The sequence below is a fragment of the Phalangium opilio genome, unplaced genomic scaffold, assembly GCF_054372755.1.
Source record: "Phalangium opilio isolate 3A_F unplaced genomic scaffold, DU_Popi_V2 ptg000061l_1, whole genome shotgun sequence".
NCBI classification, from domain to species: Eukaryota; Metazoa; Arthropoda; class Arachnida; order Opiliones; family Phalangiidae; genus Phalangium; species Phalangium opilio.
The window spans coordinates 8,214,505-8,229,603 of NW_028324178.1; the positions used below are offsets into that span (position 1 = coordinate 8,214,505).

Below are 15,099 nucleotides of genomic sequence, written 5' to 3' on the forward strand. Positions count from 1 at the left end.
TAAAAAACTAAAACAAAAAATAGAGGAATAAAGTTGGGTTCAAAATGGGAGGAAAGAAAAGCTATTAAAAGAAATAAGAAATATAGAGCCTCCCTGGGAAGAAGTAGAATTTGCAGTTTCTTAAGCAAGTCAGTTTAGTAGGTAAGTGTATTTAAACCCTTATTTAACTTCTAGCTTCTATGAAAAGGAATAAGCTTAAAAGGAAAGAGAAAGCTTGCGCGACATCGTTTGTAAGCGTGGTTTTTTGGGCCGCGCGTTTTCAAACTTGCGAAGCGTGAGCGTTTTCGAATTTTCTAGCTTCTATGAAAACGAGCCTTAACACCACCATCATTTGGTCTTTTGTCCATCCCACATGGAAACCAGTCTGTACTTACTGGCTTCCAAACAACACCATCATCCGGCCTTTTGTCTATGCCACATGGAAACCATTCTCTATTTACCCGCTTCTGAACACCACAAAGATCTGGTCTTTTTGTCCATCCCACAAGGACACCAGTCTGTTCTTACTGGCTTCTAAACACCACAATCTTCCAGGTATTGTCATACCTATTTCATACACTGTTAAAAATAAGGGTTTGTTGAAGTTCCCAAAAAGGAATACTTTCAAAAAATAAACCCTTTGCTTAACAATTTATAACCCCAAGGGTGCTAAAAATATTTTTAAACCCTCTAAACAACACCCTTTTTACATATAAACCCCGAAGGGTTTAAAATAGGGGCATTTTATTAATCTAATCCTTTTCTATTCCTTTAAGATTAATGGTTTTCTAAAGGTTTTATTAATTTTTAAACCTTTTTCAAGCCGTCTTAAGTCCTTTATTTTAAAGTTCCAAAAAACAACATTTACAGTTAAAACTGTTTAAAATCCTTTTCGATACAATACTTTTGATGTTATTTTAAAGGCTTTTATACATTTAATCCTTTTTTAAACCATTCCAATTCCATTATTTTCAAAGACATGATACAAAGGACAGTTACAAGGGAAAAGTCACGTTTTTGAAATTATATTTAAAACGATCTTTATTCCATTTTACTCGAAAAATGGATAATAATAAATACATTAACTTTCGATATTTTTATGGTCACCCGAAACTCAATCATTTAATTTTAAATTAAATTTAAATTTACATTAGAACTATGTGATATTAAAATCGGTTTATATCAAACGTAGCAAAGACACTAAGAAATGGTGGAGACAACACCGAATTCCTGAGCAGATAAACTAGCATCAAAAACCTACTTAAACCATTAAAAAAACCAAAGATAAATTGTTTTCATTTTAACATACGAGCTCGAAGTGGCGAATGTGCATTGTATAGCAATACTCTACTCCCGACGCACAACCCCCCCCCCATATTAGGGGTATCCACTCCTTTCTTGCTCCACGGCCTTCCACACCTCAAAATCCGGCCCCGATTATTTTCACACTATGCATATGTAAACGCTTTCGCCTTATAAAACAAATTTTCTTTAGAAATCTATAGAATGCTTTTGAGACTACAAACTACTTTTATCCCAAACAGCGGATCGCAAAGTTATGAAATCTATTCCTCTCACATTGTAAGAGTCATGCATTACGTGGTAGTTCTCGTTTCCACACATTTTAAAACACCAGCTAGATTCCTCTGGTAGTGATATTTCGTAACAGTGCAAATCTGTATTAAAATGTGTTGCTTTATAAATTTGCCCCGCTAAATATACAAATCCGTTAACTGAAAATATAAACTCAATTTTCATGAATTCTGTTACGGTTTCTCCCTTGACGTTTTCAACTAAAAAGCAATACAGGGTATAAGTGACATTGTTGTATGTCACGGTTTTTAACGAATAAAGGGGATTTGGTAGATTTTGAGGGAATATTTCTTGTAGTTTTATAGGCAATTGCTTTTTATCTAAGAATTTTCCCATAGAGGTTTGTTGTATTCCAGGAATGCTTTCTGAAAGCCAGTTATAACATTGGTAAAACTGATGTCTAATAGATAGGGTTTTAGTCACATTGATTGTATTACGCGTCTTTTGAATTAGTAGCTATGTTTACTTTCGAATCTCATGCACGAGATTGGATACAAAGGACCATATTGTTTAATAGCTGAAGGATAGTGAATTAAGTAATGGAATTTAGGTGTCAGCAACCCGGTGCCAAAGGTTTCACGAACACTTATTAAAAATTCCTCAATTAAAACCTGAAGACGAGGGATACATTCAAGTGCGCAGCTAGGGGCAAATAAGATATCGCAAATCTTTCTCAAATATAAATAAATCTTCCAGTACTCACTTTGAAAATCAATACATTCGTGAAAAATAAATGGAAATAACCGGAATAAACAAAATACCTCACTGGCTGTACCTTTCAAATTCCCGGGGCCTGTAATGGCACTCCTATTTTGTGTTTCCGGCCGATTAGATTCAGTCTTTCCATAATGGAAATTTTGGATTTTTTCATTTATAGCAGTAATTGATATTAATTTGCCATTTAAAAGCGCTTTTAAGCCACATTTTAAAATTGCTGGTATAACCCCTTTCAGTATGTCATGCATAATATCTGGTGGCATTTGTTTCGTGATGTCAAAATAATCAAGATGCATAAGAGGGCTCTCAAATCTAACTCCGTATACTGAGCCTTCCCTCGGATCATGGGCCACGTGATTCAAGTGGTATTTATGACGTGGTAGTGATCTAAGTGTGACGGCGCTCTCTTTAGTTTTGTTATGTATCTCTTTACGATGTGTCATACAAAAGCGACAAATTCGTCCTTCTCCAAAATTGCAATTAAATCCACCTAAATCATGTAAACCCAGGTTGTCGCCACTGAATATAGAAACAAAGCCGTAAACAGTTTTTTCTAAAGAATCAATATAAATCCCTTGTTTTGAGAGAACATCTAAATCAAAAAAAGGGGCTTCAGAACTTCTTCCCAACCGTATTCTTTAAGGTCAACTGATTTAACTAATAGTATCAAGTGAATGTCACTAATTTTTGAGCGATGCTTCGCTTCTCGGTTTAAAATTGAAAAATAGCACCCCATAATTTTCTTCTTCCCTCGCTTAGAGGACAGAGGGTCACAGACCTCAAATTCGTCAACATAAATTTGTAGTTGAATTGTTTCTGTATCAAAGGTTTCTGAACCTCGTGTAATATTTTTCGATAGTTCTCCTTGCAAAAAATGGGAAATACTATCTTTTGCTCTTCCCTCTAAATCTACATGCTTTTCAAACTCATTTTCCCTTGAATTTATTTTCTCTAATACCTTTAACAGTGGAACGTAATGAAACTTTTTATTGCCTTCACTCCTAGAGAAACTTATTTCCATAGGCTCGATTAATCCCAGTTGTGTCTTACAAGCCGGATGAACTTTATACTTTGAATTAAGACTTTCAAAAGCTGCGTGTACTGTATCAATTGTCTTGCTGAAGTCGATTTCATTCAAAGAAATGTTTTTATTCGTAAGTTCTTGTTGTAATTGTTGGGTTTGCAATTCCAAAAGATGAAGGGAAAACTGTAGCAAATCATTTGAAAAACCCTCAACTACAGAATATGGAAGCTGATGCCCCTCTCTGTATTTGAGCAGTATCTTAATTATAGTGTCTCTAATATCTACTGGTTTTAAATTATTTTCAAATCTCTCATTCGGTTCGAAAATTGGTTCCTCTCGAGTTTCGTTATCATTGTCATATCCTTGTTCAGGTAGTTCTGTATTTACTATTTCGTCTTGACAAGAAAATTCGTTTCTACCTTTATCTTGTTCAATCACTTGTTTATGATATTTAGCAACATGTTTTCGAAACGTATCAATTCTTCTAAAACTTCTTCCACAACCATCTAAACCACACACCATATTGAAGTCTTTCTGACTTTCATGAGTATTTTTAATATGACTTAAGAGCCACGAAAAACGCTTTGAGTAGAAACGACACATAAAGCCACGGTATTCCATATTTTATCAGGTACAATAACTCAGTTTTTGTCACTCAGAACAGATCACAAAGATTCAGAGGAAAGTCTGTTAAATTTTCTCCGTATTTCAAGGTGACTATATTGGTTTTGAGTTTTTTAAGCTAGGAGCCATGGAGGTTACTCTATTGTAACGTTCGAGAGACCATAGTGTTACTGCATTTTCATCTTACGAATAGAGAACGTCAGTAAGGCTCCAAGGTTACCAATACCTTTGTGTCACGGAAAGGATTCTTAGAACTGGTTGAAACTGCACTCTTTCCAAGAATTTTTAGTAACAGCAGGGAGGAGAGAGCTGGTAACAGCCACGCACAGTAACGCCTTTTTTCTTATCTTTAGATTCGGTACGGTTTTCGTAAAAGGGGTACTAACTAGAAATAGGAACTGGAAATAGGAAAGAGCTCTTGTGGCCTAGAACAAAACTTCGGAATGTATAATTCATTGCGGGGATTCAGTGGAACTGCAATAACGGAAACTTCATAGTTTATCTAAACTTATTTTATAAATAAACGCGATTTAATAAAGAAAATGACGAAAAACTGTACTGTTGATTCTTTGAATTTGTCTTTGGATGACGAAGACTATGAACGGCCTAGCTATCTTGTTCAGATAGAAAGTTACAAGAAAACAGTTTCTCAACAAATGGTTAAAATTAAACATCTTGAAAATGAGAATGGCCAATTAAAAGGTCTCTAGAAAGTGTAAATCCGTAGTAGAATATGTTGACAACAGTCAATGTTTTTGCACGTGCAGAGCTCAACCAACAGACCCAAATAGAAATCACAAAACAGAAAAAGAGGAAACTTGCATTAAAAAAGGAACTCAAGAAATAGTACAGTCATTTTAGCCCAAAAATAGAGGGAACCCGGAACAAATTGAAACAAAGCTGAAAATTTCAGATCTTATAGATTTTTGGGCGCTCTTTAACGTGGTGTGGTCTCCCACACTCTCCCATTGGAGGAATTTCCGCCATATTGGAAAATGGCGGACAAAATCGAGAAAACCTTTAATAACTCCGGTTCTACTTAACCGATTAACACGTAATTAGGCTTCAATTGTAGATCGCCCTCAAACACATAATTCACCTCTAAAGATATTTTGTCCTACAACTAACCGGAAGTTCACAATCTGACTCTGAAGATTAGCCTCATATAAAAATGGGAATTTAAAGCATTTTATGGTTTCTATATTCAGAATACATTTCCAAAATCGAGAAAAAGTTTAATAACTCTGGTTCTACTAACGCGATTAACAAGTTATTAGGCTTCAATTGTAGATCACTTTCAAACACATAATTCATTCTAAAGATGTGTTGTCCTACAACTAACCGGAAGTTCACAATCCAGCCCGGAAGGTAAGGCAAATCTAATTTTTGAGTATTTCGAAACGGTTTCAAGCGAAATTAATGCAAAGAGGGTTTTAAACCTAAAATATATTATTCCCATTATATTTTTACCTCTTTAAGTGACGATGATGTCACGGAGAGGTATTATACTGGACGTTTGTGTGGGGGGGGGGGTGTCTGTCTGTCTGTGTGTCGGTCACCGCGTCCGCAGTTGGCAAATCGGAGCAAATGTGTTCGCAGTAATTTTTGACTTCTTCTCCCAACGTTTGGATCAAGAAGTGCGTGGCGATCGGCTAGGGTTACGAGAAACGTCTAGCCTCGCAAGAATTCAAACGTCGACAATAGCTATGTTTAAAATTATTTTAGGAATTAAGTTTCTTAAAACGACTTCAGTAGAATTACGTTAAACTATTGACGACTAAAGTAATTAATATCAATTATATAATCTTAACTATTTAAGAATAACCTCTTAATCGCGTCTCGTATCGGAGAGGTTTATTTTGGTTTACCAACTTGTATATTAGTATATTTATCAATATTGGTTAAGCTTAAGTTTAATCATAGTCCTCTACTTGAGGTTGAGCCTCAAAATCTCTATGTTCATTTGAACAAGATACTCCCTTGCATTGTCTAAAAATTGAAGAACAGACTGTACCAGTTTTACGGCATTCACATTTCAAGTCGCAGACTTCCTTGCATTTACGAGGGATCATCTGCAGAAGCTCAGCTGGAGCAGGTTGTAGAGTGGTAACGATTCGTTTGAGTTCAGATCCTACCTGTCTCCAACCCCATTCTCAAGCATTTAGGCTGCTTCCAAGCCACGTTTGAACTTGGTGATAAACTCTATTTGAATGCTGCTTTGCTGCCGCACTTGTTGGTGGAAGAGAAGCTAATTCAAAAGTTCAAATCCATAATCTTCATTTAAAGTATATACTTGGTTATGTCAACTTTGTTTCACGCGCTTTAACTCAACTTTAGCCGTATTGACAAGTGTGGGCGAACAATGGTATATATTAAAACATTAAGTTTTATGATGGTACAAAGGCTGTTTTACCCTCTCCCGTACCATACATTATAGCTCTTGTAAGAAAAAAACAAAGTTTGTCAGTAATAGGAACCATATGTTTAATTTTGGAAACGTATTCTGAAAATAGAAACCATAAATGCTTTAAATCCTCATTTTTTTTAGGCTAATCTTCAGGGTCATATTGTGAACTTCCGGTTAGTTGTAGGGCAAAATATCTTTAGAGGTGAATTATGTGTTTGAGGGCGATCTACAATTGAAGCCTAATTACGTGTTAATCGCTTAAGTAGAACCGGAGTTATTAAACGTTTTCTCGATTTTGTCCGCCATTTTCCAATGTGGCGGACATTCCTCCAATGGGAAAGTGTGGGAGACCACACCACGTTAAAGAGCGCCCAAAAATCTATAAGATCTGAAATTTTCAGCTTTGTTTCAATTTGTTCAGGGTTAAAACCAATTTTTCCTGTACTAAAAGTGAGAAAAATCAGCGATGGCAAAGCCTCACTTATTTTGAAATTATTAAAGATTAAAGGTAATGTTTTCATGTTAATTATCAAGCCATTTTATTTAACAGCTATTAGTTAAATGAATAGGAATCTTGCCTGTGGATCAGTTAAATGAAGGGGAATTAAAATCAGAACAAGAAGTGATTCCCCAACCCTGCAAGATGGGCAGGGTTTTGACTTCTAAAATATAAAATATTTACATCCATACTTTATTTTTTTATTCCCGAAAAAAAATCTGAATTTACTTCAATACCAAATAAATGACACATCCCCTCGGCATTTCTGTTTTTCTCCTACGAAGAAAGGGCCTGTCACAGTTACTACCCCTTGTACTTCTTATACTTAGACTTCCAGTAATAATAGCGGTCAGCCAAGTTAAAATGTCGAAGCGGCCCTCTTTTTGACCGCTCTAAGGCGTACATTATAAACTTTTGTGCCACCTCAAATACAGTACCGAAGGAGTGTCGACAAGGTTTGGTTGCTTTTGCATCGGCATTTGGTTTTTGGTTGTCGGTAGGAAACGTTTCACTTTTTGATCTGTGTTCAAGCGATTGGCGAACAATATATTTGTCTTTAGAGAATTAACCCGTGTTTTTAACATTTAAATTATGGAGACTATCGTATGTGCCCTTGTAGACGGCGAAAATGTTCGGAAACTTAAAATATTAGGAAACTCATTAGAAGCCTTGAAATTACAACTTATGAGTGAAGAAACCTACAATGATTTGGTTGGAGATGATATAATATATCAGGTACTTGTGTTGTCGTTTTATGTCTATAGTTAATTATATCCTTAAAAGGAATCTAAATTAAAATTGAAAAACAAGTTTTGTAGTAGAAATTTAGGTTCCTTCCAAGCCTCTGAATGAGTATATAGTTTACAAGGTGTTAAACCTTTGCAAAATAAGAAAAGTAGGAAAAAGGGACTCTCTAGAATGAGAAATTAATTTAAGGGATTCGCGTAATCACTTTTTCAACACAGTCATTGATGTATGAACTGTAGAGCACTTGCAAGTTTCAAAAGGTTAACGCTATAATTGATGGCGGGTGTACCTAGTATCAGCAGTTACCAAAAGAGCAGTTCCCGAAGTAGCAGCCGCGATTCCACAAAAATAGGGGCGTTGTTCAAAACTGCTTATTGAGAAATAGCAGCTAAACTAAAGTTTTTAACATCTTAACCCTACAGTTTGCTTTACATATTAAGTAATAGATCATCATATAATTACCTCACCTAGTTTTTACTCCGCGTGGTTATGTAATAACCAACGGATACCCAGTTATTTAGTAAGTTAGATAGTTCGTTAGTATAATGCATGCTAAAAGGCAGTGCAAGTGATTCCATGGATTATTGTAATCATAAAGGGGACTGGTAAAAGTAACCACTTTGATAGTTCAAAAATCGTGGCGCGAGGACGGTTTGGAAGTTAAATATAAGGCTGGGATTCTGAAAGGAATTGTGAAACGTATTTTACAAGAGTTTGAAGAAGTGTAGGGTCATTTTTAAACTTATACCGGAAATGAGGAAATGCGCACTGTTTGATAGTCCCGTATGGGTAAATATTGTTCTTGACTCACCAGTTTTACGACTTTAGATCCAGTTTTCTTACACATATACATGTATAGAATGCGGGCCTTGCTATAGAATAATTTCGGTAGAGAGGGGGAGTGAACTGTGTATCCCATGTGTTGGAGGCAACTATAGGGAATACTATTTGCCTTCGGAAGGGGGATAGCACTAAGGTAAGAGATAGAGGGTTATGACGTTGCCATAGATGAGAAAGAAATTACTCAACTTAGGGAACCACGGTTATCATGATCGCTATAGGGACTTGGCAGTACTACGTCAGGCTACCTTCCACTACTGCTAAAAAACATACCAGGAGGAGGGGCTTATATAGCTTTCATTCTGTTAAAAATAACATACCATAATGGCGCTGGGGGCGGAGTTAAGCCCGAATTTCCAAGTCCCTATAGAGAGCTTTCAGTAGGAGGAGTAGCTGAGTCTCATGACATAATTTACGCTGCCATATTGGTAGGTTTAAAGCGGGAATGAAGCTGAGACCACCCAATATGGCCACCAGAACAGTGGTAAGACTTGGTAGGGTGTGACGTACTACTATCCCATTTGAAAGCTCTCTATTATGGGATCACTCATACGGGAACCGCTCATGTCAGGGCTTCCCAATGAAACACTATTAAGCAAATAGACAATTTCGATTAAAATATGAAGGAAAAACAAGGAGTTTTACTTCGATTAAATATAACTTTTGCTGGATTTAAAATTGTTTTTGAAGAAAAGACCCCCTTGGTTTTTCCATCCCACGTGCCTCGATGCACGAAGAGTTGCAGACCTACTGTCCGTTGCCTACGGAATTCTTTTTTTATTCCGTAGGCAACGTACTGTCGAAATGGTCTACAGCAGAAAATTACGACATTATTTAGGTTAGAGATGAGGATTTACAAATATTAGTAAACATTGAAAAGGACACTGAGATTTCAAATAAGGCCCAAATACACGTTAAACGCTTAGTAAGTTGCCTGTAAATAGTACAAACCAGAAAAAACCCCTAAAAGTTCTTTATCTGCTCTAGAAACTTAATGGATATCCTTCTGATGAACCAGAAAGCTCTGCTCAAAAAAAAAATTAAACTTTCAAACTCAGAACAAACATCTGATAAAGAGGTCTGTTTCTTGTTTCGATACTATTTATACCGCTGTATTGTTTGAAATGTGTCCCACAATTATTTGAGCTTGTCTTTAGAATGTCTAGAACTAGAATTAGTTACTTCCTTTCAATGCATAGAGTCAGTCATAAAAATGGGAAAAATAGTGGGACAAAAGGCATGGCATGAATAAAAGCAAGAGTGTCATGAACTTGGACACATGTTAAAAACGGTTTTTTTAAAACACCTTAATTTTTTATGTATTATTGGTTATTTCACCAAGGTCATTGAATCAGAGGTGGTCGCCCGTTTCCGCACAGTTTTATTTTTCACACCTTAGAGACCTATAGCCCGATTCTGCTCAATTTTTCATAACCCATTTCAGCACGTACAGTTTGCAAAAAAAATATTTTCTTGTTGATTACATTTTAAAAACTTTAACTTATGCCACTGACCCATTGGACCAAAAATAGGCAAAATGTGAGGATTTATGATTATAAATTTGTCGATAGATTTATTTTTAATGCAGATTTTACAAACGGAATTAAAAATTGCTCCTTTTACTTCTATTTTTCAACAAAAACATACTTGGTTTAATGCTTTCGTCTATAAATCCATTTTCTGTATCAATAGTGATATTGCAATGGTCAAACCACAAGTTTAGTAGCATGCCTCTATTGTAGCATAACCTAACCCTAACTTAACCGCAACCGAACCTAACCTAATCAACAAGAAAATAAAAATGTTTTATTTGCAAAGTGTGCGGAAATGGGTTATGATAAAAAATGGTGAACTAAAATTTCAATGTAAAAACTGTGCGGAAATGGGCCATGAAAAGTGTGCGGAATTGGGCTCTGATTTTCGAAAATTGTGCGGAAATGGGCATCCTCGGAATCAGATGCCAGTAGCTCAACTGATAATTCGATTTGGTAAATAATATCAATCATCTTTAATTATGACAATTATTAAGACAGCGTTGTTATATTCATAGGATAGTGCAAAACACTAAAAAACCAATAAAAGCAATTTTGTCCAGAAGTGAATTTTCGCTAAACTATCGGCTGCCCGATTTCCCTGAATACATTACAAATGCAGAAATATACAAAGCTGCCCCACAAATTGAAAAACGCAGAATTGGAAGAGAAATTATATCTTTCCTTTTTAACGATTTGCTGGAAAAATATTCTTAGTAAGCATTTCAAAATTGTAATTCTCTTGTGTTACAAAAAATCTTATTTTTTAAGCTATCCGAATAATCATTTATTTGTGGCTCAAAAGCTAGTACAGAAATTCCCGCATCTAAGTTGTGTGCCTGAACCAGGATATGTAAGTTTGTGCTGATCTCTCTCATCTATCCCATGAAAAATTGAGAAAATGTTTTTCGAGCGTCTCAAGAAAACTAGATAACTTCAGAATTTTACCACTGTTCAGAATCCCTTTCTGTAAATGATAATGGTTTTCAGAATTCCTGGTGGCATCAACTAAAATCCAAGTTTAAAAACCATAGGATGAGTCATAAAAATGTAGTTGAGATTGCTGAAATGAAAAAAAGATTTGGTAGATCTAAAGTGAAAGACGAATCTACAGTAGTACTCAGATTTGAGGTACATTATTCCTTGGGTATCTAAAGTTTTGTTTTTATACTATTAAAATAATCATTAAGGCTGATGAAGACATGGAGGATGAATTGAGCATTGAAGCTCACGTTAAATTTATGCAAGAAGAAATTGCCAAATCTACTCAGGATACTTTTATTATCAATTCTAAAATGGACACCACTTTTAATGCCAGAGTTAAATTTATCCGCGAGGAGAAAAACGTTAAAAAATTCTAGAAGTTTATCCAGCGCTTTCAGATATTAACCAAGTCGGTTTCCAAAATTTATTATGGTTTTTAAGTCATATTACTAATCCAGACTGTAACACACTTTGTTAGATTCATTTGGAATTCAAAAGAATTAGCAAAATTTCTGCTGTGGATAAAATATACTCTGTTTTGAATAAGTGTTCGGAACAAATTTGGAACACTGCTCCTAAAGCTTTAACCCAAGATTTAAAGCAAAAGTCATGGTTCTCATAACAAAGGAAACTAATTTAGATGTTCAAAAACGTAATGAGAAAAATACAGAATATATGACGCCCAATATTTAAAATTTTCTTTTGGTGTAGGATTGAGAGTATTTAGCACTTTGCTGCTCATTCCAAGCCTTTTTAATGAACTTGTCCAAAGAATGTTCTTGCCCTTGGACAAAGTAGAAGAAATTAAAAACGTCCCCACAATTGTATATTCAGATGGGGAACACTTTTTGGGAAGCTCCACTTTTGAAATTTATGTCGATTCAGTTAAACTTGCAGAAGTCTGTGACGGGTCGACTGCCATAATTGGCTTTTTTGAGACTTTGGATCTTTAATATTGTTTACTCCCCTCTTTAATTGAAAACATTGTCATTTATGGAAGCTGGATTTCTTGGACTGAAACATACCAAATACGGAGTTCAAGTCAGAAATAGACTGAAAACATTCCAGTTTTTAGATGAGGAAAGAAATGCAACTCCTGAGTAAATTAAGGAAACCTTAAAAAGGCGAGAGAGTGAAAGGGTAATCGGTTTAGACAAGCATTTGTCATTTTAACTGTTTTTTTCGAACTGACTTTAACCACTAAAATCAGGAGTTATTTAATATTGAAAAAGGGTTGAACCTAAGCTCCACCAAATTAATAAAAAATCAATCATTAATATCTCCTCTTTATTGTCTTTTACCAAAACCCATTGACAAAAATGATTTATGACCATTTAATTCTCCCATTTGGTTTTAAATCTTGCTATCCTTAAGTTTCAGTCGTTTTTAAAAACTCTGGCTGCTTGTTGTTTCTTGGTTTATTATTATTTTTTTTTTGCCTTAAGATTTTTTAAAATTTGACCATGAGTATAGTTATTACATTGAAAAGGAAATTTAATAAATTTAAAAGTAATCTTGATTACAATGCAAAAAACAATTTCAACCATAAACTTAACCATATGCCAAAACATTTTTGGTTAGAAATGTAGGATCCTTAACTATTTGCGGTTCCACTTATAAAAATTTCTATAAAATGTGATACGTTTTGTTCTCTTTTATTTTAAATTAAATGATCAAATACTCTTGTAGAACTTAAAATAACAAACTAAAAATGGGCTTGATGTTTATTGAGAAATATTATTCCATGTTTTGTTTAAACACGCAAATGCAAAGGTTCCATAAGGTTAGGAAAACGATTGTAAATGCTATTTTCAAGGTTCATGAAAGGTGTTTCTAGAATTTTTAAACAAGTCTCTTGAGGTTTGCGACGGGACTAAAAGGAGTTTCTTAAGGCTCACTTTAAGGTTTGTGAAGGGACTTCAAAGTTTCTTAACATTCATTTAAAGGTTTGCGAAGGGACTAAAAGGAGTTTCTTATGGTTCACTTTAAGGTTTGTGAAGGGGCTAAAAGGGGTTTCTTAAGGCTCACTTTAAGGTTTGTGAAGGGACTTAAAAGTTTCTTAACATTCATTTAAAGGTTTGCGAAGGGACTAAAAGGAGTTTCTTATGGTTCACTTTAAGGTTTGTGAAGGGGCTAAAAGGGGTTTCTTAAGGCTCACTTTAAGGTTTGTGAAGGGACTAAAAGGAGTTTCTTAAGGCTGACTTTAAGGTTTTTGAAGGGACTAAAAGGAGTTTCTTTAGGCTCACTTTAAGGTTTGTGAAGGGACTAAAAGGAGTTTCTTAAGGCTCACTTTAAGGTTTGTGAAGGGACTAAAAGTAGTTTCTTAAGGCTCACTTTAAGGTTTTTGAAGGGACTAAAAGGAGTTTCTTAAGGCTCACTTAAAGGTTTTTGAAGGAACTAAAAGGAGTTTCTTAAGGCTCATTTTAAGGTTTGTGAAAGGAATAAAAGGAGTTTCTTAAAGCTCACTTTAAGGTTTGGAAAGGGACTAAAAAGAGTTTATAAAGACCTAGTTTACGGTTTAAAAAGGTTCTGTAATTGGTTTAAAAAAGGGTTTGAAAAGGTATATGACTGGAGTAAAAATGGAATAGAAAAAAACACTAAAAGGCCTGAATTTTGGGAAAAAGTGAAATACACCTTAAGGGTTTAAAGTCAAACCCTTATTTTTAACAGTGTTGGCCCACAAAAGCATATGGTAGTGAGGTAAACCTCGAGATTGGTATTCAACCCTCCAAAAAGTATGTTCTATCATGCCAAGAACTGGATTTTGCTTACACAAGACAAAGTTGTTTAACAGCGACCGCACTTTGTTGTGAAAGTGCAAATTGACGCTAAGTGGGTCGAAATTCAACAATTCAGCCACCGTCATCGACTCTACTCCCGGAACGTCTGAATTCACTTTTCTCAAGTGATCATGCAGTTCCATATCATCGTACTCGGCCGGATTAAAAGTTAGAAGCCAGGTGGTAGGACCAAATTCCCGAATCATCGCTAAAACGTTTCTAAGAACTTTATACCAGTAGTCCTTCGTTCCTCGATTATGACCCAAGAATGTAGCTAAATTACTCTCAAGTTCTTTATCGCCAGATTCAACTCGATTGAGCAAATTTTCAACCCCAATTGACATGAGTTTTTTAACACGAAGAACGTAGTTCAAACTGCTAGAAATCGCTTTCATTTCGCATTCTTGATAAGAATGGAACAAATAGGCGTAATCTCGTCTAAAAATTGGACTTTTGTTCAAAAGACGGGATAAACGATACTCGGTTTCCGTTATTTTCCCAAATGGTCTATCATCGTGCTTGCCAAAGCGATACCGAGGGAACAAATGAACGAAGCTCATGTATTCCAGTTTTTTGTCCCAAGTGCTAACCGGCTCGGCCTCGACGCGCTTCATTTGGTAAGCACCCAATAAATCCTTCGGTGGTTGGACGTTCACCGGATGAATAGAGTAATGATCGTACAGATCATTGGCTTCGCCTTCAGAAAGTTTTCGCAACAAAGCCTCGGGTTGTGTTATAATTGCGTAGTCATCTACTGCATGGGTCAACTGATTTTCACCCTGAACGCTCATATTTGAAGCGTTTTGGTCAACTTGCATGTCATGATTGCAATTCACTGGAAGCGCAGCGGAACCACGTGGCACCGCATCACAGCCATCGTTGATCAGCGCAAGTGGATCTGGTACGCTCAGTAATTCATCAGGAATCAATGAATTTTCCCCGCCATCGATATATTGCGTCCCACAAATATAATCCTCGTTCATTGCCGAAATATCAATATGTTTGTAAAAAGGATTAATTTTTTTCAGCACACTGATAGCTTTCAACACTTTTTCGAGGCAAACAACATGCTGCCAATCCTTTTTGTCCGTAGTGGGAACGCCATTCACCAAGATATGCAGTTCGTGATTTTTGGGCAACGTCTTGGGAATCATCTTCAATTTTTTTCCACTGGAATTGGAAGATAAATTACTCTTCCCTTTAAAGCTTTAACCGAATTGGTTTTAGTGACTTTCTCGAACATGTTTAAATTGGTGACATCTGGCGGAGGATTGTCAACCGCCAAGTTGTTCAGAAAACATCTAATGGGAACTTTACCCTCTCCCAAATCCGTAGCGCAGTAACGACATAGAAGCATGTCCGCTTCTCTAGCG

The 15,099-nt window shown here is 35.7% G+C and overlaps 1 protein-coding gene across 1 annotated transcript; it reads right to left on the reverse strand.

Annotated features, from left to right (window-relative positions):
- Positions 1 to 1,574: 1,574 nt before the first annotated feature.
- On the reverse strand, positions 1,575 to 3,835 carry LOC149664385 (uncharacterized). The gene is made up of 5 exons (XM_089842023.1): positions 2,920 to 3,835; positions 2,334 to 2,842; positions 2,039 to 2,183; positions 1,702 to 1,937; positions 1,575 to 1,655 (listed from the first exon to the last, which is right to left on the reverse strand). Exons 1-5 carry the CDS (start codon positions 3,833 to 3,835, stop codon positions 1,575 to 1,577), a joined length of 1,887 nt encoding a protein of 628 aa, XP_089698149.1.
- Positions 3,836 to 15,099: the final 11,264 nt, after the last annotated feature.